The sequence below is a fragment of the Alligator mississippiensis genome, chromosome 5 (assembly GCF_030867095.1).
Source record: "Alligator mississippiensis isolate rAllMis1 chromosome 5, rAllMis1, whole genome shotgun sequence".
NCBI lineage: Eukaryota > Metazoa > Chordata > Crocodylia > Alligatoridae > Alligator > Alligator mississippiensis.
Genome location: NC_081828.1, coordinates 163,805,368 through 163,829,509, shown reverse-complemented (window position 1 = coordinate 163,829,509; position 24,142 = coordinate 163,805,368). Strand labels below are relative to the sequence as shown.

At 39.6% G+C, this 24,142-nt stretch overlaps 1 protein-coding gene across 5 annotated transcripts in view; it reads left to right on the top strand.

Annotated features, from left to right (window-relative positions):
• Positions 1 to 23,895, top strand: part of BZW2 (basic leucine zipper and W2 domains 2) — a 104,831-nt gene extending 80,936 nt beyond the window's left edge. For 4 of the 5 annotated variants that reach the window (XM_019497807.2, XM_059728953.1, XM_059728951.1 and 1 more), the window contains 6 exons: positions 2,930 to 3,039; positions 4,939 to 5,109; positions 5,674 to 5,820; positions 12,847 to 12,985; positions 21,449 to 21,571; positions 23,445 to 23,895. In XM_019497807.2, coding sequence (XP_019353352.1) covers positions 2,930 to 3,039; positions 4,939 to 5,109; positions 5,674 to 5,820; positions 12,847 to 12,985; positions 21,449 to 21,571; positions 23,445 to 23,473 — 719 coding nt within the window. In that variant the 3' untranslated portion in view covers positions 23,474 to 23,895. Of the gene's footprint in view, positions 1 to 2,929; positions 3,040 to 4,938; positions 5,110 to 5,673; positions 5,821 to 9,380; positions 10,623 to 12,846; positions 12,986 to 21,448; positions 21,572 to 23,444 lie in introns of those variants that run through there. The other variant, XR_009462634.1, reaches the window with a different exon arrangement.
• The last annotated feature ends 247 nt before the right edge of the window (positions 23,896 to 24,142 follow it).

Below are 24,142 nucleotides of genomic sequence, written 5' to 3'. Positions count from 1 at the left end.
CAGTCCTTGCCCCTCCTTAGCTATGGGCTCCCTGGCCGTGCTGACACTTGCCCCTCCTGGATTCAACTCTCCCTTTGGGCACCAGGCCCTCTACTGTGTGTTCCCAGGCCTCTTTACTCTCAGGCCTGTTGGGATCTCCCCCTCCCCTTAGTCCCTTCCTCAAGTCTTAAGAGTTGCTTACCCCAGCTTGGATGTTACCCGAAAGTCCTGCTGCAGTTCTGCTTCCCAAGAGCAACTCTCTCCATGGCTCTCAGAGATAGACTGCCTCACTAGCTTGGGTATAATTCAAGCCCAGCTCCCTTCTGATTGGGTGGGTCTTTCATTGGTTCCTGCCACACCTGCGGGATGTTTCTCATGCTGCCTGCCTTCTCTAAGTAGCAGGAGCATCAAGCCTTCTGCTATAACATCATAGGAATAAGTGGATGATCTTGAGGGCTAAGGTAATTGAAATGGGATGAGTGGTCATAGTACAAAACACAGGGTCATGCACAGGAGGGCTAATAGGAAGAGAATACGAAGTCTTGCTCATCAGTTGGAAATGACAGGAGGAAGGCTGAGGTGTGTTAGTCTATCATAGAATTACTATGAGCCACCAATGTGATGCAGCTGTGGGGAATAAAACAAATGCATTTCTAGCATGTAATAGATGAGGTATTTCTAGTAGAGAGGGGCATGCCAAAGCCATTCTGCAAGGCATTGGCAAGATGTCATGTGGAATATTGAATGAGGTTCCGCTCACCTATATTCCAGAAATGAAATGATTTAAAAATGAAAAGAGGGCAGATGGAGGGTGGTTACCAAGATGGCTGGGAAAATTGAGTCTGTTTTACGAGAGGAGAGCTAAAAGAGTTTGGCTCGTTTACCTGAACGCAAGAAGTCTCAAAGAGAAATGTGATTACAGTTTATGAATACATCAAGGAGTATGCTACGGCGAGAAGAGCTATTTAGGATAAATGACAATGGATACAGGTGAACAAATGGATATAAACTGGCCATGAATAAATTTAAGGTTGAAATTTAGAACATTTATACACATTGGAAGGGCAAGGTTTTGAAACAGCCTTCCCATAAGCGTAATAGGGACAAAAAACCCAACATGGACCTTGTTTGGCTTAAAAGATAAATTTGTGACACAGTTGTAGGAAACTGGACTTGAATAGTGGCTCTGAAGTTCCCTTCTAATACTCTGTGTTGCATGTTCCTGTGGGTTGGATAGCTTAGTTATCCTGGCTTTTGGTTGCTTTTTTGCAGCTGATCAGCTATTTTACTTTTGCACTCTTATGGTCTGTTCCACAGAAGGAAGGGCTATATAATCTAACTAACTGCTGTGAGGAATCGTATATGTTTAGTAGAAAAGATCTATTTAAAGCAAAACACTGATGTTTATCTGTGCTGTCATGCATTGAAGTATTATAGTAACAATCATCATAGTAACAAAAAAGGAATGTTTTCATCATGAGGGTACCAAAGTATCAGAGACCGTGCACGGCTTGGAACTAAGCAGTTTAATAAACTGTATATAATTGAAATAGATTTATAATTTGGTAGTTACAAGTTTTTACAGATAAAAATTACAGCTGTGAATTGTTAGTTTAAAATCCTGTTAGAGACAACTCTATCACCGCTGAATAGTGACACTAACCTTTCAGTTGTGTAACTTTGTCATGTTCACTTTTAAACTTGGAGCCTTATACATAAGTAGAAAAGAAAGAAAAGCAAAATTTCTGGGTCTGATTCTGAATTGAATTAATTATTCACCATTCCATTTAGCAGTTTCTGCAAGTTCACACCTATATTTTGGTTGTTATTAAATTAGGTTGGAAAACCTAACAAAGCACATTTGTTGGAAATCTAGAAAAAATAATTCATTTCCCTCTGGGATTAAAGTTTATCTATAACTGCTCACATAGACAAAAAACTTAAAACAAATGTTTGTGTGTGATTTTTTTTTTCCTTTGTAGTGAATAAACTATATTTTCTGGAGTAGAGAACATAAGTATATGTAAATTAGCAAAGAATAATTAAGTCTCACTTATTGACTTCCCAGTTATGTCCTATTTAGATTTTAAAGGTTTGGGCTATTTTGAAATGAGAGAGAAAAAGATGAGGCATTGGATGCTCTACTGGCTCGCAAAATTATTAATATGAGATGTAGGAACTGCAGTTGTGGACTGAGACTGCTAAGAGCTGTTAACCAATAAGGTATAAAGTAATATTTCACTTGCAATTAATCACTAACTTCAGCTAATTCTAGAGCAGTAGGTTTGTTGACCTTAACTTTGGAGCCTTATCCTACAAGTTTCTTATGACTACTGTGACGTGCTCGTTACCTACACTTGCCACTGACAGTGGAAGGTGGTTTGCCCCTTACCATGATCAGGCCTTTGATAAAATATTATTCAGAACTCCTTTAATAGGCACTTTTTGATCCTGGTTGTAGTTGTTATAGGCAATGCTCAGTGTAAATCAGGTTTTGTGAAAGGGAAAATGTCATAATTCCATGGTTTTAAATAAACCATGTAAGAGATTTATATAATGGCGATCAAATTTTCTTTGTTTTGTTTAATTTATCTTTCATGTTTTTAGAAAGACAGGTAAATTTGTCCTTAAACCTATCTTATTTTGCTTTAATCAGAATTAATTATTTTTTCTTAAGTTGACAAGGTTGGGGGGGGGAGGAGTAGGAAGGATGGAAATTACCAAATCCCCTCTTCCCCTCCTCCCCCCTGGGGAGAATTTCAGTAGTTAAATACAAATGGGGAGAACAGGATTTTTAAGGTGATTTGAGCATAGCTAAATGTCAGTGTGAAGTGTCAGAACACAATCTAGTGTGTTTAAGAAAAAATACTTGTAACTAATTCATATCAAAAGCTGCTGGAGTGTGTGTACAGGGGTTCTTGATCATATTTTTTTTTCTTTTCTTGAATAGGAATTGCAGCATCTTTTGCAGTAAAGCTTTTTAAAGCATGGATGGCAGAGAAAGATGCCAATTCAGTTACCTCTGCTTTAAGAAAAGCCAACCTAGACAAGAGATTGCTTGTAAGTGCCATATGTTTTCTGTTAGTTTCTGTTGTCTGCTTATGGAAAAGGAGAGAGAATGTATGTGCTAGCTTGTCAAATGTATGTTACCACCCACTCATACTCACTTTTTTTTTTTTAATATTTTGAATCATGGCAAAATTAAAGCTATTCTACCTGTACCAGTGCTAGAGTATCAAATTCCATTAACTTTTATTTTATTGACCATAACTTTTATTTCCTCAGACATTCTAGCAGTCTGAGGAATTTGGTTTCAGAACCTCTAGGATAAATTGACTTTATTGTCCACTGCAGCCCTACTAATAGTGATCGACTAACTAACCAGTCACAGTGCATTTGGCATGTTCACTTCCTTTATTGAGATAGGTGGGTAGTTTCATGAACTTGAGTGAACATAGAGTAGTTTGTGTACTCAGTGCATTTCCGAAAACGAATTACAACTCTGCAACTTCACGCATTCTATTTTAATTTGTGTAGAACTTATTAAAATAACAAATGAGTCTTTTGGTAGAATAAATGAACCTATAATACTGATTGCAGAACGCTAGGGGCAATGTGTTTTAAGGTTGGCCTTGTGGTTCGAGCCTGTATTCTGGGTTCCTAGCAATATTCTGAATTATTCATTCAGCAAGGTGGGCCCATGGGATGGAATATTAGATTGCATTTCATCTAATGCTCCTGGTTTCTTGCGTTTTCCCAAAGACTTAATTGAATTTATAGGCTGTAAAGCTATAAGGTCCACTGTAATCATCTACTCTGACTTCCTGTGTAGTAGTAGCCAGAAATTTTCACCTAGTAACTTGTGTTTTTAGCCAAGTAGTGTAAGGTTAAATTAGAATGCATCTTCTTAAATGGACATCTGGCTTTGATTTAAGGAGTCCAAGTGAAAAATAATTTACCACATCCCTGGGCAATCTGCTTGAGTTAATTGTCCTCACTGTTAAAATACATCTTAATGCCAGTTGAATTTCATTGATTTATTTATTTATTTTTTAGCTGTTGGATCTTGCACTCTTATTTGCTAAATTAAAGAGCCTTATAGTACTGTATCATCTTTCCCAGTATGCATACTAACAGACTATGTCCAGTCTCCTCTTAACCTTCTCTTCAAGTAATAGCTTAAGCTGTTTCATTGTCCTTGTTAGGCCTGTCATCCAGAGCATGAATCACTGTTTTAGACAGAAATTGGGAATTAAAGTGTATTAGGTCATTTGGTCCTTGCCAGTCTGAGGTGTTAGTTGTAGTAACCTTTCTGCACCCCCCCCTCCCCGACTCTTCTGTGAATTAACTATTACTAATGGTTTACTTTTTTGGATAAGTCTTATTCTAAGCTTGTGCTAAATAACTTTGCATTTATTTAGTAGTCAGAAATAAGCCTTCGTGCAGTATATGGTAAGTAAATTCTTTCAAAATGTAAATATGAAGAAATGCATTGAGGTCTTTTAACTGAAGTTTGCATGATGCCTTTACTGTCTGTACATTTGTACCAACTCTTCAAGAACAAAGAAAGAAAGAGGTTTCTTTTTCCATCTGTGTAAGGCTACTTGAGAATTTTGTTTTGAAATGCTTGAAGATGAAGGCATTTTCATTTATTTAACAATATTTATGTGTTTAACAGTAATTAACTGGTCGTTTTTTGCTTTTTCTTTTAAAAAAACGTGAACTAGTTTTTCCCCGCTGTGTTTAATGATCTCTAAACGCAGGCCAATATAACATTTCAGTATGGATTTTTTTCAGAGTTAATGTAAACATTAATTTTCTTTGAAGCATGTTACCAGTAACATTATTTCATCTTCAAGTTGAGTCCTTGGTGTGCATTTTTAGCCAGTTCTGCCCCTCTCTTTTGCCATTTAAACATACTTGATTATCTACTTAACAGATACCTTCTCTGTTTTCTAGGAACTATTTCCAGCCAACCGGCAGACTGTGGAACACTTTGCCAAGTACTTCACTGATGCAGGTCTAAAAGAGCTCTCGGACTTCCTCAGAGTCCAGCAGTCACTAGGAACTCGTAAAGAGCTTCAAAAAGAGTTACAAGAACGTCTCTCTCAGGAATGCCCAATTAAAGAGGTGGAGAGGTTTTTTCCAACTTTTACTTGCATGTTCATGCTATTGCTTTTGTATTCAGGCTTAAATGAACAGTTACTATAGCAAAATATATTTACATCAGTAGGGTTTTCTAGTGTTCTCAGTATTATTTTCAATCTGCATCCCCCCTCCCTAAAATAGGGGTTTGTCCTATGTTGTAAAGAATTGTTAAAATTGCTTTAGTTTCCCTTACTAAAGACTTTAAAAATGAATGTGTAGTATGTGTTACTATAAAGAAATTGAGAAACATTCTGTATCTGATTGCAGTTAATTATACTTTAGTGCTCCAGTATAAATTCCATTTCATTTAGAATCCATACATTGTATACTTAGATAGGAACTGCTCTATTTCTTTGTAACCAAGTGACACGGCTAAAACAGCATCTGACAAATCTTCCTTTTGCAATGTTTCTGTTTTTTTGTTTCTTGTTGCTTTGTCTGTACATCATTGCAATACTGGTAAAGCACTGCAAAATGCTTTTTCATCAGAATGGTTTCTAGGTGATTGGAAATGTTGCAGGAGACAGCATTTTCTTTCTCCTCCAGGTAGTGCTTTACGTGAAAGAGGAAATGAAGAGAAATGATCTGCCAGAGCCTGCAGTGATTGGACTCCTGTGGACCTGTATAATGAATGCTGTTGAATGGAACAAGAAAGAAGAACTGGTTGCTGAACAAGCACTTAAACATCTAAAGGTATGTTTGCAGGGAGACAAGAGGGTTAAGTATAACGTGTATGTATTTGACAGATATCAAACTTTTTCGTGTTTAAGTCCTAGATCAGTGATTCTCAACCATGGTGCTGTGGCACCCTGGGATGCTTGAGATCCTTTAAGGGTGCCTCAAGGTGCCACACAATCTTAGCACTGTTAGGTGTATATACATGATTCACAAGATGAACTCAGGTATTTTGAATCCACTTTGTTAAAAGTATTCCAACCTGATATAGTCATTCTGAATGCTTTGTGATGGAAAAATTGCTCTATTACTTTTTCATAGTCAAAAATGAGTGAAAAATAAGAGCTGGCATTTTTCAGAGAGTACCTTGAGTCTAGCTGGTGGGACCGGTGTACTTTGAGTCTAAAGAGGTTGAGAAGGACTGATCTAGAAGAATTTGTCTGAATGTGACACTGTATAACATCCTAGATCATCTTCCATGCACGGGGAATATTGTCCTGTACTACCATATGGTGACAAAATAATGTATTTATGCCAAAATAATGCAATATCAATGAATGTTAGATCACTTCAAAAGATTACAAGAAACCTATGCTGAAATAAAAAGTATATAGGAGATTTAAAAACAAAACAAAGACACTTTGATATAGCTAGTACTTGCCATTGAATTTGGAAGAATTGTAGAAGAGACACTCAAATTAGTCAGCCATAATTCTACTGATGACTTGCTAACTGAGAGTGAGACTCCTTCATAGTATTGAGCTGGAAATATAGCCATTTCCCAAAAAATCCTCAGTATAGTGTTGTGTTCTGTGACTGGAACCAGTGACACCAAGGCCAGTGAACAGGCCAGCAAATAGAGAAATTTGAGTAGGAGTTCGGTGGGGGAGTTTGCCTACCCACTTTCTTACTGTTACTTCATTATAAGCTTGCTGAGTAGAAGCAGACAAAGGAGGAATAGGGAATTGCTCTACGAAGTAGCAGCAGAAAAGCAGGAAGGGGAACTAGCAGAAGAATTGATAGGATGAAAGATGTTTCAGTGCAAAATCCCTTGCTTCTACCAGCTCTTCCTCTTCCTGTATCTGTGGGCTTTGTCCAGGCATAGCCACTGACCACCGAGTCTTCTGTCCAGGATATGGACTAGCCTTGCAGGGACTGGGGTGTGCACATCCTTGGAAGGGGAAGCAAGGTAGTGGGAGTGCTTGGGCTGCACAAGGTGCTTTCTGCTGGATTCTCTCAGGAATCAGGTAAGGAAACTGTAGGAGGAGGTAGATAAGCTCAGAAACATCTGCAAGCATGAGACCTTCATCAACTTGATGTACAGAGACCTCCAGCATCATGGAAGAAAGACAGTCAGAGAAGGCATTAGAAGACACAGAAGAAGCTTACTTAGGAAGGTGAAAGCTGACAGCTTGTCACCTGTGGCAGTAGGCAGTATGCTTCTGAATCTGTGACTGTTCAGGTAAAAATAAGTATGAAGCTCTTGAATCATAGGAGAAAGACCTTACTTGTTTGGCAGGAGAGGCCAAGCCATGTACCCCTAGGGGTGGGAGGACTGAGATTACTACTGTCAAGAGGGAAGTGATAGGCAGTGGCAGTTGGCATCTCCCTTCTGAGGGGCATGGAAGTAATCATCTGCCAGCCTGACTTTTTGGCTTGGGAGATTTGCTGCCTTCTGGAAGTCCACATCTGAGATGTCATAGAAAAGTTGCCAAGGCTCATCTAGTCCTCTGGCTACTATCCCATGTGGGCACTGAAGATACTGCCAGGAGCAATCTTGAGAAAATCAAAAGTGACTACATGGGTGTGCTAGGTATAAGGTTGAAGGGGGTTCAGGTGGTGTTCTCATCGATCCTTCCAATCAAAGGTAAAGGCCAGCTAGGAGCAGATGCATCCAAGAGATCAACATGTGCCTATATGAATGGTGTCACCAGCGGGGTTGTGGCTGCTTTTGCCACAGGTGATGCCCCAAGAATAGAAATTACTAGCAAGGGACAGGATCCACCTGATAAAGAGAGGAAAAAGTGTCTTTGCTTATAGGCTTGCATAGCTAGTGAGAAGGGCTTTAAACTAGGTTCACTAAGGGATGGAGACAAGTCTGGATGTAACTTGGATGATAACTTGGTAAAGGGAAGCAGTAAGCAGAAGCCGTAGCAGTGTCTCAAGAAAAAGACAGGATAATTATAGCGGTGCAGAAGGCAAGGAAGCAGGACCTTACCTGTCGAGTCAGCGTGAGGTGGCGGAGAAGCAGTGGAAAGCAGTGCCAGGAGAAACAGCAAGCACCGGGGAAACACCAGCGCCAGCATGGTCACGCTTTATAAGCGCATGCTGCTGACACTTAAAGGGCCAGAACCCCGCACTGGGATTAAAAGGAGCCCAACTCGGAGAGATGGGAGGACTGGGAGCAAGGTCCAAATGGTAGAAGGCAGCCAGCTGGCGGCAAACCCACCCAAGTGGCTTGGAGGAGCCAAATGACTTACCCTTAGCTTGGTCCTGGCCATCGGGGATGGAAGGTTGGGACTTGACTTAGGATGCTAAACCTAGGAGAGAAGAGAGAAGAACTGTAAGTACAGTGGACCAAAGTGGCCTACAGGGGACAGTTACTACAGATGAACCCTAAAATACAAAGGGGTTTTTGCGAGGCTAAAGAACTATAAAGAACAACTAAGTCCCGGAGTGATATTCTGAGTTCCATATTGCTTTGTTTCATATACATTATTTACCTCAGAAGGCAGGATATGCAAGCATAGCCTGTGTGCTCATAACATCTGTTGGAGATCTTACGAGGTTGGCGTAAGGTGGGGTGTAGGGGAGGCAAAGCACCAGAAGACAGCGCCAGGGCTGGCTAAGTACAGCACCCACAGAGAATAAGACCTCCTTCCAAAGTGCATAGAAGAGCAAGTAGTGGCAGGCACGAGTCGTTGCCCTTACCCTAGTTCCAGGTATAACTGGAAGCAAACTGTCCACTTGCAAAAGAACCAAGACTGTGAAAGGCCCCATGGAAGCATTAAGATGCGCCTCATGGGATAGGCACGGGCACTTCCACATTAATCAGTTAGATATCCAAGATGTTAAAAACTAATGTGTGAAGTATGGGGTCTAAAAAGCAAGAATTGGAGGTCCTAGTTACAAATGAGGGAATTGTGTAAATTATCCTACCATGTAAATGGGGTTACAGAGACATTGTGAGAAGATTATTGTCATGGATGGGTCTAAGTTTTTTCAGGAAGGATAAACGGGGGGAAAAAAGAGGTGTTGTCCTATATATGAAGGAGATGTACATACATTCTGAGGTGCAGTATGAAGTGGAAGGTCAACCTGTTGAAAGCATTTAGGTAAAATTCAGATGGGAGAGCAGTAGGGGGGATGTCATGGTAGATGTCTGCTATATGCCACCAAACCAGGAGGAAGAGATGGAGGAGGCCTTCTTTAAATAACTGATGGGTGTTTCCAAATTGAAGGACCTGATTTTTTCATGGGGGACTTTTATTATCGGGATGCCTGCTGGGAAGGGAACACATCAGTGCATTGGCAGTCCAGCAAATTCTTGGAGTGTATTGAAGATAATTTTGGTACAGGTGGTGGAGGCCAACTAGAAGAGAAGATCTTTTCGACTTGCTGCTCACAGACAGGGTTGAAACTGTGAAGGTGAAAAGTAACTTGGATGACAGTGAACATGAAATGATAGACTTCAAAATCCTAAGGGGAGGCAGGAAGGAGAGCAGCTGAATAAAGACCCTGGACTTCAGAGAAGCAGACCCTAGCATACCACAGGGAACTGATGAGAAGGATCTGCTGGCAGGCAAGTATGCGTGGGTGGGGGGAATCCAGGAGAACTTAGGAATTTTAAGGAGGCCTTTTAAGGGTACAGGAGTAAGCTATCCTAATGCAGTGGAAGAATGGGAAGTACAAGAGGCCAGCCTAGCTAGACAGCAATCTCTTCAATGAGTTAACTCAAAAAGGAATCCCACAAAAAGTAGTAACTTGGTCATTTTACTAGGGAAGAGTATGAGAGTCTCATACGGGCATGCAGGGAGAAAAATTAGTAAGCCAAGGCACAACTTGAGGTGTACCTGGCATGGGACATGAGGCCAAAAAACGGGATTCCACAAGCATATCAACGGTAAGTGGAAGATCAAAGAAACTGTTGGTCCCTTGAGGAATGGAGAAGGCAATCCAGTTACAGATGATACAGAAAAGGCTGAGGTATTTAATGCCTTTGTACTTTAGCCTTCACAAATAGGGGCATCTACCAGATGACAAGAGCAATTGGTAGCACAGATGGGGAAAGAGACAAAGAGCCTAGAGTAGTGGCAGAACAGGTTGGGGAAGCTAGGTAAGCTAGAAGCTTTCTAAGTTAGCAGAGTCAGATGGGATGCACCCCATGGTACCGAAGGAATTGGCTGAGGTAATTTCTGAACCATTGGCTGTCCTTTTTGAGAACTTGTGGAGATCAGGTGAAGTCCTGGATGACTGAAAAAGGACAAATATAGTGCTTTTTTTTTTTTCCTTAAGAAAGAGAAGGAGGATCCAAGGAATTGCAGATTAGTCAGCCTGACCGTACCTGAAAAGATCATGGAGCAGGAATCCACTGTGAAGTACCTAGAGGTGAACAAGGTGATCAGGAAAAGCCAGCATGAATTCACCAAAAGCAAGTCATACCCGACCAACCTGATTTCCTTGTACAATAAATGACAGGCTCTGCAGATGGGGGAGGAGCAGTGAATGTGATATACCTTGTCTTCAGCAAAGCTTTTGGTGCCATCTCCCACAACTTTCTCGTTAACAAGCTAATGAAATACAGTACTTTCTTCTGCTCTGTAAGTTTGGATCTTCATGCTCAACAAATAGTCATCAGTGGTACGATGCCTACTTGCAGTATTGAGTAGGGTTCTCCAAAGGCTGTCCGGTTCTGTTATTGTCTTAATATCTTCACAAGTGATTTGGATGATGCGATTGCGTACGCACTTAAATTTGTGGATGATCTAAATTGTTTAGGGTTGCTGATGCTCTAGAGGGTAGGGCTAGGATCCAGAATGACCTGGATAGCCTGAAGAAATGTTCCATAAACAATTGGATGAAATTCAGCAAGGACAAGTGCAAAGTCCTGTACTTGGGAGAGAATAATTGCAAGCACAAATATAGACTATAGAATGTAGACATTCTTCCTCAGTCTTGCATTTGAAAGCTTGTCTAATTTTATCCCAACTACATAGTTGGCCCAATAAAAGATATCACCCTAAGACATCCTTGCCTCTTGCACAATTTCTCTATCACCAGAGCTACAGCATCATTCTTTAAACTATTTCTAGCTCTTTTAGACATTTAGGTTTGTATTATTTAGGACTGCAATCCATGTTTGTCAGTGAGCAACTTTCAGAATACTAAGATTTGCAAGAGATAAATTCATAGTCAATATATCATGAGTTAGATTTGCTTTCTTGGAGCCCAGTCTTACAAATATTATTCATATAAGTAATCTTTACATACGAATAGTTTCATTGATTCAGTAGAACTTTCCCCACAAGTAACATTATTTGCCCCTTGAGAGATTTGTGTGTGGTGCATGCATCTAAACCTACTTTCTTGACTCAAAAGACTAGTCAGATGTCATACCAACCTGTTGGTAACTTGCAACTATGCAGAGTTAGTTTTGCTGAGCTATGTGAGGCAGTGCCTCAAATAGAATGTCAGATAATATGATTGTTTCTTGCCTGACTGATTTTTTTTTTTAATTAAAAAGATGAGGCAATATTTTCAAACTTAATTGTTTAGAGCCCAGATTCCAGAAAACAGATTCCTAACTTCCCTTTAAAAATAAGTGTCATAGACCTGTTTAAAAGTCATTTTGCTTCAAGCTCCTAAGTGACTTCTGAGAACTGAAACCATAAATCTGTGTCAGTCACTGGGTAAGAGAAAAAATAAAATTGATGGTGCTGACAGGATCAAGGAATCCCTTTTAATGAGAAAAGAGCCATTTCAAACTAAATACATTCCCTAGTATTTACATATCAGCAAGAGACTCTTCATCTTTGGATGATGTTGGATTTTACCTGACTTTTTTAATGTGTTGCTTATTTTATCTATTTAATAATATTAAATGTAGTATTGTCCTTCAACATCTGTGCCTGATTAAATGTAGGGAGTTTCTGAATGGTCAGTGAGGGAAGGATTCGAGTGCCTCACATGACGCAGTTGATACCTGACCTGTTACTGAAAGCTTGAGAATGTTCCAGGGAGAAAACAATTATTTTATTTGCTTCCATTAACCAAGTCCTGGGAGTTGTTTTTGTATCATTACAGGGTGAGAGAGAGCCCATCAAATCTTTAAAAAAAAATACTTGGAAAGAACCTTAAAGTACTATCACCCAGCTCTTACTGTGCTTACTGCATTACTTCTTCTCTCTTCCCCGCAGTAGATGACTGATGAATCAGTTTTGTGAAAGAAACACTGAACCAAATTTTCAAGTCATTACAATTTTTACTTCTGTTTTTTTTTTATTTATGTAATGACATACAAGCAATAGCTCTGAAATGGTTGTAGGCCAAAGGAAACTTGTTTCATGTAGGGCCCTGAACTGCTAGGTGCTGCATATCCATGCCCCAATCCAGAACACCACTTAAATTTAAAACAAATGCTTGAGCTTGTAAGTGGTCCCAGTATTTTTTATACAGGTTCAAATGCACTTCTCTGCCCCCCTCAAATGAGGGGAGAGGAAATGGAGAAAGAAGGGTAAACTTGGTGATTAAGAAGGAAAAAGGGAATGCAGTTAACTGAGAGAATGGGGGATCAGAGAAAAAGAATGTTTGCATAACAAAATGGAGTTTCTAGCTCTGTACGAGCAATTGCTACTTTCTTTCTCTTTAAGTATTACATTAAAGGGAATTAAATCAACTGTTGTTTCTTTGTCAGTCTATTATATTAATTTTCTGTTAAAAAAAAAACTGTTCTTCACAAAAGCAAAAGTCATTACACATGCATAATGGCCCCAGTTCTTTTGTATAAAAGTTTAGCATTTTCCCTTGTGCTTGCTTCTTTTTCAGCAATATGCACCCCTGCTTGCTGTGTTCAGCACTCAAGGCCAATCAGAACTCATTCTTCTCCAGAAGGTTCAGGAATACTGTTATGACAACATCCATTTCATGAAAGCCTTTCAGAAGATAGTGGTACTCTTTTACAAAGGTAAAAGTCTATATGCAGTTTAGCATGATGTACAATGAGTATTTCATCTTGTCTGAACTGGTGCATGCACAGAAGAATTGGATTATTTATATTTGGGTGGTTTACAGTCCACTTAATTTGTAGCTGGTGGCCAAATTAAGGACAAGCTGCTCTGCTGTTTGCTTGGTTTTTGCTTCAAGGGCACCGCTTCTCCATTCAGCTGCAGCTTAGTAGTAGTCCCACACAACTCACCAGAGAAGCAGTGCCATTTAAAATAACCTGCAGCCAGTTGCTGGAGCATTTCAGAAGTCTCAGAAAGCTGTTTGCTTCACAATCCCTCAGTTTCACAATTTATTTCACAAACCCTCAAATATGTCGCGGGGATTAGCAACTGATCTGAGTGGTATCCAGGTTCTGTTGTACTAAGATATTATTAAATGTCACACTGCTAAATAATTGAACTGCTAAAATTGCTTAGGCCTGCTTGAAATCCTAAGTAGGGAGCAGCCCTTTATATAGGATGAGTCTTCAGACTCCACCCCTGCATCCCAGCTGTTTAAATAGTGTGGTGGTCAGTGTCATCTCAGTATCAGAAAACAGTGTCTTTTACTTTTCATTTCCTGACAAGTGTTTTCCCATTTCCATTTAAGTAAATGGCCAAATTTGTCTCGCTTTTAATGGAAGGAGGGTCAGAACACAGCTAGACATTTTCTGGTTTTTGGGCATGTTATTTCTACCACAGTTATTGTGTTAATGGTGACATGCTGCTATTTATGGCACATTATTCATCAGATTTCTGCTGCTATAAAATGGCAAACCAGTCACAAAGATATTACTCCGAAAAGGGGAGTATCTTTGTGGCTGGTTTTCTATGACACTGTACGTTAAATGTGTGACATGCCCTATCATCCTGAGGTCGATAGCTGATTGTCAGCATCGGGATCTGGGCACTTCTGCATCTGAAGCCTGGCTAAAAGTTGCCTGGGTCCTGATGGAGACAATTGCTGACTGTCCACATCAGGATGTAGACTCACCTGACCCCGGCATCTTAAAAGGCTCTTTAAGGATGCCGGTCCCCGGTATGGGGCATCTCTGGGGTCTGGTGCACAGCCTTTCCTTGCCTTATCCTGAGGATTGGACAGGGGATTGAACCAGGACTGTGGCTTCCCAGTCCTGAATCCTGATGCTCAGCTGAGTGTCAGAAGACAGGACTGAGTAACCCTGGGCTTTGAGTCAAAGCTGCCCCCTGCCTAACTGGCAGGATCAACCTAGAGGCAGCTTACAGGTTTTGAACCTAGCTGCCCTCTGCTCTGTCCATGGAGGATGCCAGGCACACAGCTGTGAATGGGGGAGCTCCGCCCATCTTTAGCTGCATGCGCTGGTTTAAAGAGGAATAGGAAAGCTTCCTCATCCCCAGCTGCTACCACCAGGTGGCTCTTTAAATGGGCGAGTAGATTAACTGGGGATGAGGGAGCTTTCCCATCCCTTGGTGTTTGTATGGATGCCTGTTCGTATGAACTCCCTGATCCCTAGCGGCTCTGGGGGAAACCATGAGGCTGATATCAGGGAGGCTCCCTAATGTTGTGCTTACCAGCACCCAGGGAGCTTCAAGTGGGTAGGTGTTCAGCTGCTGCCCACCTGCTTTTTAAAGGTCCAGGGCAGTGACTGACGTCAGGGAAAGGCTCCTTAATGTTTGGCTCACAGCTCTCCAGACCTTTAGAAAGCACAAGTGCAGTTGGGAGCTCCAGCTGCATGCTTGCTTGTTTTGCAGTCCTGGGCACTCCTAGAACCCGTGCCTAGCAGGTAGGGACCTGGAGGCTGCCACTTCCACATGCACAGGTGGGGTGCAGCTGAGGAGGAGGGAGCTTACCACTCCCGAACTGCAGGTGCTTCCTCTCCACCCCAAGCGCTGGCAGTTGTGCATTTGAGGTTTGAGGAATTCTATGCCCCATTGCCAGAATTGAGTGGCCTGCCATGCACATGTGGCATAGCAGGTCACGCAGTTTGGGGAATGGGCCCCAATCATGCAACTACTGTAACATCTGCCAGTGGCCTTGGAGAGACTGTTATTTTCAGAATTTCATTTTTATGATATAGTTGGCTTGCTAGTAAGTTTTTTCAGATCAGGTTGTCATAGAAACTAATAGACTTGCACTGTATGTGATGGGTGGGTGCCAAGCAGTTTGTTCTGATAGTCTTACTATAAATAGTTGGGGGTGGGGGTGGAAGATAAACATGAATAGGAACTGAGGATTGATTTTTCTCATTCATATTCTGCATGTGTGCATATTTTGGAAAACAAGCAAGTGAGGATTATAAGTGCTGCTTATCAGAGAACAGAAATAAGTGGATCAACAATATTTATCCCCGTTTTTATGTTTGTAGAAGGTAGCTCCAATAATTCAGGGGGGGAAATTAAGTAAGTACTAGGAAATCTTAGGGCTCTTTTACACATGCTGCAGGGGAGGGCGCTTTAGAGTAGCTCTGAGAGCTGCTCTAATTATAGTGCTGCAGCGTCTTATGTATCGGTGTCCCCGGGCTTCAAAATGATGGTGGGGCACTTGAACTAAAGGTCATCAAACAGGCTTTAGTTCAAGTACCCCCACTGCCATTTTGAAGTGCAGGGACACTGATGCATAAGCCTCAGAGGCTGACTGGAGCGTGGCAGTTACCACACTCCAGCAGACTCAATTAATCAAGTCTGCTCCAACACGCTGTAATTACAGCACATCAGAGCAGCCTCGCAACATGTCTACAGGCACCTGTTTAGAAAAATTAAGAGAGAGTTTGACATGCAAGTAGTGTTTTTAGTACATCTTTTAATTCACACTGTGTATGCTGAATGAACACTGTACATATTGTGCATGTTGTTATGCAAGTTAAATGCTGCAGATGTGAATAGCTTTACATAAGGTTCATTTTCAGCTTGTGTAAATCCATTACACGAACCTTGCCAAAATCTGAATCTGTGAGCAACAGAGTTAATGAGAATTTGGTACAATTGTTATTATGACTAATGCATTGAATAGACACGCCTTTATAAAAGTAGTGTAAACTCATAACAAATGAAACTTGCTTACAGGATACTAGTTTGGGTCCATTTCAGAATGTAAGTGGTCACAGTTGAGTACATTAACAATCGTGCCGTTAAGTGTGTTTGGTTGGGAATAGGCTCCAGGCTGGAGTAACAGAGACTTAATAGTGCTGGAGGCCTCACAGCCCTTTAGGATTTGAAGCGCGCATAGCAGCCTCTACTTGCGTGGGCCACACTCTGGCTTCCTGGAAGTGATTTAATTCTGTGGTGTTTTCTACCCACAGAATAGAGGGCCAAGGATAGATTCTGTAAAGCCAGCCATGTGTCCTAGTTCATATTGGAGTCTGGTTTTGAATATTTTATATCCTTTGGTCATTTCTTTTGTATGGTTAGTGTGTCACTTATTTCTGTTTCAGTGGTTGGAGTAGCGCACATATGATCTATTCTCAGAAATAGGTTATTCCATCACAGTCTTGGAGGCTTAAGCCTGTTCATCGTATAGTTTCATTGGTGACAGGGTATGTCTGCTTATTGCTTAATAACTGGATGAATCCACTAGCCTTATCAGCTAAGATGATTAATTAAGAGAGAGTATTCTGTCTTCTGATATAACTGATTTCCATCAGGTAGAACAGCTGGGCCAGGAACGAAGGAAATTTTTCAGTCTGTGATCATCTTTTTCTAGCAGAGTTGAATTTCTACAGGCATTTTGGAATAACTCCTGGAAGGGGCTTGGAAATGAAAGAAATAATCCAGCAGAACTCTTCTGGTTATTGCACAGCCTGCTACTCTGGAGTGCCTCACTTGAAAAAGTAATATTCAGGATGGGAGGTGGGTTTGGAAAGCCATAAATGGTCAGTAGTCAGTGGAGTTAAGTACGTAACTGACATTTGCCTCTGAAAATTTCTTTGAGGGCATGTATTGGCATAAAAGATTTCGTAAATTCAAATCCTAATTTTTTATCCTTTTCCCCCCACTTCTATTATAAAATATCCCATAAATCTGAATGATTTTCTTAGAATATAACCTGGAAATTTCATTTACTGTGTTACCATACCAGCAAGTTACCACACCAGCAAAAACACATGATTTCCTTACCAATTAGAAGATCAAGTCTAAGGTTTCCTAGTCTGATTCACAGTGATAGGAAGGGACCTCAGTAGTCATCTAGTCCAACCCCTGCACAGATGGCGGATTTGTTGTTCCTGTAGTTTATTCCATTTTTAACATGAAAAGATGGAGCCAGATTTTCTCAAGCAGTATAGCAGTTCTGTTTCACTGCTAGTGTAACCTATAAAAGCAATCTTATTATAATGCAGCTTATTATAATAGGCCCATGGAAAATGTTACCTCTCACTGCTGCTGTTGTAGTGGAGAAAAAAGGGTACAGCCAGAATATGCTTTGCTACTCTGTGCCCATGCTTTTTTTTGCCCTGCAGCCCAGTATCAATTAGATAAAACACTTAAGCCAGCCCTAAAAATAAAGCTGCATTAGATTCAGGGAACTGTGAAAGTAAGATTTCAGCTTGCTTTGTATAATGCCTCCTGAACTCTGCTTTATGCACATGATCGGCCAGCTAAGGCTCTTTCATTACTAATCCAACACAGGTTGCATTTAGAAGCTATTTGACCTGATGTGTGTTTTTGAAAGATTTCTAAACTGCTGATATACTGTCAGTTGACCAGAAAAAAATATCAACCTCTTCCAGTTTTTAAAAACTATAAGGGAACCAAAGATAAACAGGGCCTGTTAGAAGTTATGACTCTAGGCATCTAATTACAAGAAATCCTGGACATTGCCATTGACCTCAATGATGAGAAAAATCTAAACTGTTATCAATGAAAAGCATACAACAGTGCAGAACATGTCTCATTTTCTTTGCATCTTTTAATTGCAAAGGACCCCAAATAAAATTAGTAAATCCAAACAACAAAACCACTGTCTGCTTGTCTTGCTCTTCTCCCCTCCCTGTGCTCATCAGGCATGATACTTAGGATGATATAAGTTTTCAATCTATCCTTGTAAAAGCTGTAGTAGGAAAATACAGAACATTAATAATATTGTATTGTATACTGAACACACCCTCCCTTCCATAGCATTTCCTTTTGAAATTTTTCTATAATAGAGTGCCTAGGTGAAATCTGAGTCTTGGTTAAGTCAGTGATCACTTTGTTCTTTCTGTCAGAGAATAAGATGCCTGTTTCATTTTGTTTGCAGTCTTCACAACTACACATTCTGAGATCCCTGAAGAGCAGGGGAGAAATTGGAATGTCTGCAAGAGAAGTATTCATGTTTATGCATCTGAGCAGGATCACAAAGGATGCTAATGATTTTAATTCTGCCTTTGTCTCAGTTATGGAGCATTTACAATGAACAGATTAGAACCACCACCTTAGCATTGCAGACTATGCATCCTTTACTTGAAAGAAACACATCTTGAACGTATAATTTTCATGAAGTAAAATAGATCATTTCTAATGAATTTTCAGGATCCATCTACCTCCTCTAGGAAATGGAAGGCAGTTTACAAACTTTTCACAGTAGAGAAGAACACAGTAGAGAAATGCAAGTGTTCTGAGTTAAACTGTAACATTACTCATAATAAAGCTTAAACCTTTATCTTCACCACAGAGTCAACTTCAGCTAGCCCAGTTTAGATGAGAGTAGCTACATTGCAAAACAACACTCAAGCAACACAGAAGGTATACTGCATAGTGTGATTGTGGTGGCAGGTGACAAACTCTGCCATAGACTGTATTCTAACAGGCCAGGCAAGTCATGTTAAACCACAGCCTCCTTGAATTTAGCAAGCAGAGGGTCCATGAGTTAGAACTTCAGAATTGCTCACAACTCTGCAGTGAAGACAAATCCTTGTATAGTCTACTTTGGGACCCCTCCTTTTCAGATTTGATGTCACCCTGAGGCTCTGGTAGTAGGTGGTTTGAGTGAAAGTCAGCTGCAGGGAAACCAGCTCCCTAGATCTTCAGAGTTGACATTACTTGGAGTTGATGTGATATTGAGGTATACCCACATGAACCTAAAAGTTTAGCCAAAACTGCTGCAGCATTTAAAGTGTGTTCTTAATCATCTTTTTAAAATCAGAAATCACTAAATATAAAATAAATCACCCTCAGTGTTTCCTTTGCTTCAAAGCTACCTAGAGGTATGATTAAATATACCCTGTCCTTCTTTATTGCTTAATTGAGCATTTCTGCACTCACAGGTGAATATCTTACAAACACTGCAAGCATGAATACATAACAAATATTATTTCTCAATAATGAAAGGAAAGATTTGATTGTCATTTTTGTAGTGAAGGTTTTCTTTCCCAGGGTTCTCTGTCAGTGCAAATTTTATGTAGACATAACTCTGTCTCTTTGGCATTTTTTCTTCTTACAGCTCCTGGATTTAGATCTACCCAATGGTTGTACTGCTGGACTGTTACAATAAGCTATCTATTTATGGTAAATCTACCATCCTTCTAATATCAACTCAGAACACCATTTGGGCGCATGCCTAACTTTAGGCATCTGCTTATGTGGCAAGCTGTAAGCTATAAGGCAGGAACTTGGATTGGCAATCTTTTCCATGTTGTTAGTGCTGCCATAAAGCTTTCAGACTCCATCTTTTCCAGTTCAGCACATGCAGAAAGAAACAGAGTATAGTCTCAACCCCTGTGAAATTTTTCTGATTTCCATCCCCTATACCCAAAGGTTACAACCTACAGATCAAGAACCTGGGGCATATAGTCAGCTAAGTCTCTTAATTATGAAAGCACTTTACAGTATATTGAAGTATACAGTTAGGATACTTTTTTCACATGAAGAAATTAAATTCATAATCTGTCTTAAATTTCATCTAAATATTATAGAGACTTGTAATTCTAAATGTGTATTAATTAATAGTATATTGCTTATAAAAGGCTAGTGCTAGAATAAGGACTGGTGGGTCAACTTTTATGTAACATGGAAACATCACATTTTCATTTTTTTTATTCTATTCAAACCAGTATCGGCTTATATACTTTGTGCCACAGCAAAACCTATGTATGTCTCATACATACATAGAGCCCAGATCGCCCAATGGTGATGTTTCAGCAGGAGGATGCCAGCTGTGTGGAGATGGCCTTAGAAGTCCCATCTCCCTGTTATTCTAAGAAGTGTTGGAGTTTATATAAGTCATCACCTCCAGAAACATGCTGCTAAAAGGAATGAATGAGGGGATATTAATTTGACCCAAATGATTATGGTGATTTCATTTTTGGTGGATAACAGATAGATAGGGGAGTTTGTTCTGGCTCCTCCTGTGTTATGCAGTGGCCCCAAAAACCGTTGTGGATCACAGATCTATGTCTCTTTCAGATATAAGGCTTGGCTGGATCATCAGAGGTTAAAGAAATGGAGAATTCTGGCAAGATGTTTTTTTCAGTTTTGAAAGACAGTTCAGCCTGATGTCTCATTTTCCCCTCATTTAGTTGTTTTTGACATTTAACAGAAAAAATTTAGGGGCACTGTCCTTTTGAATGGGTCCCAGAATAATGTTCAGTAATAATATCAGCTGTGAATGAGATGAACTTCTTTTTTTAGGATAGGAATTTTAGAGGGGTGAAGGGGCAGTCTTTCAAGGTCTAGGAGTTTAAACTGGAACAGTTTCAAATTTCTATGCATAGCTCTGTAGATCACTAATCAAGTGTTCAAGATATGCAGATAGATTTCACTAACTGCCTTTTATTTGTTTTACTTATACTTTTTCACTTACAGTAAAAGAATACAAAAGTAAGAATTCTTTAGAGGCACATCATTAACATATACTTGTCTGATATATTTTAAGTTTTGAGACAACTTGATTCCTTAACAAGCATTGGTATTCTGTAGTTGAAATTTATTGTAGGTTGTAGCCATGTTGATCTAAGGACATAGGCAGACAAGGTTCTTTGGGTGAATCTGATATCTTTTATTAGACCAACTTAAATAGTTGGAAAACAATTATTAAGCAAGCTTTTGGGTTCAAAAACCCTTCATCAGGCTAAGGAAGTTTCAGCAGTTGGTGTGTGCTCTTTCTGGATGGAATGAGAAGTAAAGAAGCCAGGGGCTGGGCTGGTATGCATACAAGACAGGCAGTCAATGAACATGTAGATTGAGGAGTCAATGGATGAGAGACAGGGTGGGGGGGGGGGAGAGAGAGAGAGAAGGGGGATGAATAAGTAGAGAGATACCTGGGGAGTCAGATGTCAGGCAGGTTATAATGTGTCATAAATCCAATGTCTATATTTAGTCCATGATTTTTAGTATCCAGGAAGTTGATGAAGTGGAGTTCAAATACAGTGCTGACTTCACTGTGATTGAAGTAACTTGTATTATTTTTTTTCTTTAAGGTCTTGCATCTTATAAATATATAACTAACCTATAAATATATATGCTAACCTTTCAATTGCTGCTCTGAATTATAGCTGATGTCCTGAGTGAAGAAGCTATACTGAAGTGGTACAAAGAAGCACATGTTGCTAAAGGCAAAAGTGTTTTTCTTGACCAGATGAAGAAATTTGTTGAGTGGCTGCAAAATGCTGAAGAAGGTACAGTTTCATTTCAATTACGATATTTGATAGTCTCCTGGCAGATCAACATAAGCATCTCTTTGTTAGTTGAACCAGCCAGGAACACAACCCTATAGTGCTTGGTATTGTATAAGCATATAGTAAAGGACTGAGTATACCAGTTCCAAACTACCTGGAACTTTAGATGTTAAAAAACAGGCACAACTAACTACTCCATCATCATGATAATTGTGTCCATGTGAACTCCTGAGGTCTTTCCTATTCCACTCATTGAATAACACTGTGCCTGCAGGAAGAGAGCAATTCTAGAAAATGAAAATCTAATGTTAGCATCTGAAACAGTATTGGAATTGCTCCACTGGGCTACAGTAGCAGTGAAGTGGCAGTGGTAGTGTGCTAGAGTATGTGCTTTAGCATGTGCTAATAACTAGAGTACTTACCCAGAGTCTTTGGAGGGTTTTTACAGCTAAAGCCCATGCTGTTAATGTAGTCTTTTCTTTAACCATCTAGCTAGATTGTACTAGCACATGTAAAAATCACTTATTTTTTTTAGGTCCATGCGTACCCTTAAACCACAGGGACTTGAGTGATGGTTAAAAAAGGGAATAATAGTGAGCAAAATAAAGGCACAGTCCTGTGGATCTAGATTTCCTTCTTCAGGGTGGCCTACATAGGGAAAACTTTTTGTTTTCTGATTTTAAATGAGAGATGAAGATTAATCCAGTAACATTAATCCTTGAAGATTAATCCAGTAATAGTGGATTAGTAGGAATGTAATTCTGCATGTTCACTTGCCCACTGTTTCTTTTGCAGAGTTCAAACTGATAATTTGTTTGGGTTTTCTTCATTCTTGTAAGAGCTATTGATTTGTCCTCAGCATTATACACAGACGTACTAAGATATCAAATACTATTGACTCCCCATGTCCCCTCCAGGATCTTATGTAGGAAATATGTAATATCCTGTAATACACATGGCATTAGAGCAATTCTGCTAAAAAGACTGAAAGATAGTCCTTTTTAACTTGTATCTTGGAACATTAAACTTGGATCTAACCAAAATTTTGCATTGCAGTCTGTAGTCTCACATCCCCCTCTGTCCTCTTCTACTTCTAAAATTGTATATCTGCCTTAGTATTTTTTCTTCCCATTATTCTTCAGTATAGTAAGTACAGTAACAGTGGATTAATTAAATACCACATACAAGATCTAAAAGAATAAATATGGTATGCATGTTCTTGAAGCTTGATCTGAAACTTTATATGCATGAACAACATGCATTTTTCTCCAAGATCAATTAGAGATAAAGGACTGTCATAAACTTTCAGTGGATTTTAGGTGACTGTTTGGATGTAGATATATTGCTTCATATAGATTTTTAGGTAGGTGTCTTTAGAGCATGCTGTTAACAAAGGTTTCACATTTGATGCATTCTCAGAGTGTAGTAACACTTGTAACTTTGTTAGCACTCAGTAACCATGGTAACGATTAATTTATACTTCATGTTCCAGACTCGGCCTCAATTTATAGATTAGAATAGCAGATTAGTAATTCTGTTCTTAAAATTTATCCATTGCATATTGGACTTCATTTGTCTTGCATGTCAGGTAGGTCCTATTTACATGCTGGGTTATTTTTTTTCCAGGTTAAAACTATTTAAATCTGAAATTGAGGTAGTGTTATTTAGAAAGTGAAATTATACGCTGCAGTATGTTTCTTGCTGATCTGCTTCATACAATCTGACATTTCCCTCCTAGAAAATGTGAAGGCAAATATAGATTTGTATTTTGAGACAGTGTCTTTTTGCTATTTAAAGGCATATCTGTGTAATTGTCATTTTGAGACCTGTTCATGGAGATGAAACATTTTACCCTTTTTTCTTTACTTCCTAGAATCAGAATCTGAAGGTGAGGAAAACTAAGACGGTTCAACAAAGCACAATCTCTAGACTACTGCCGAATGCTCTTTGGAAATGTCGTACTGTTCAAGCAAGAGACTTTACTTCAGTGTCATACAGAAAACGCTAGGCTAGACTGTCCTTTTGTTTAGGGAGAAAAAGGGTTTTTACTGGAGCCCTGAGGCATTAGATGCTTTACTTGGGACTCTACCTCTGGCTCATTGTATGCTAACTTAGGCAAAGACATTCATCCAGGAGCCACATAAGGAAAGTGGAAATGAATACTTTACGGACTCCTTTTTATTAGCAGTCTTTTCAGGTACTCTGACATGTGAACACTCCAATGTCTGTTTTTAGAGTTGTTTGGTCTTTGTAGCACAATATTGGCTTGTGTATGTGATTTGACACCACTGCATTTTTTTGGAATAAATGGCTTTCATATCTTAGTTAATACATTCTCAGTGAGCTTCTTTCATAAACTTTCATTACTGAATATTTTGGATTTGTTGTTTCTTAAGTGAAAATTGCAGCAGAATATTTTAAGACTCCCTATAAGCATATTTGTTTTTCACAAAATCCCAGTCAGTGCATTTCAGGAAGAGCAGACAGTGATCCCAATTTATCCTATCATATGTGGTCAAGAGCAAGCACCCCCAGAGTGACACTGCACCATTTTAAAAACTAAAATGGGGT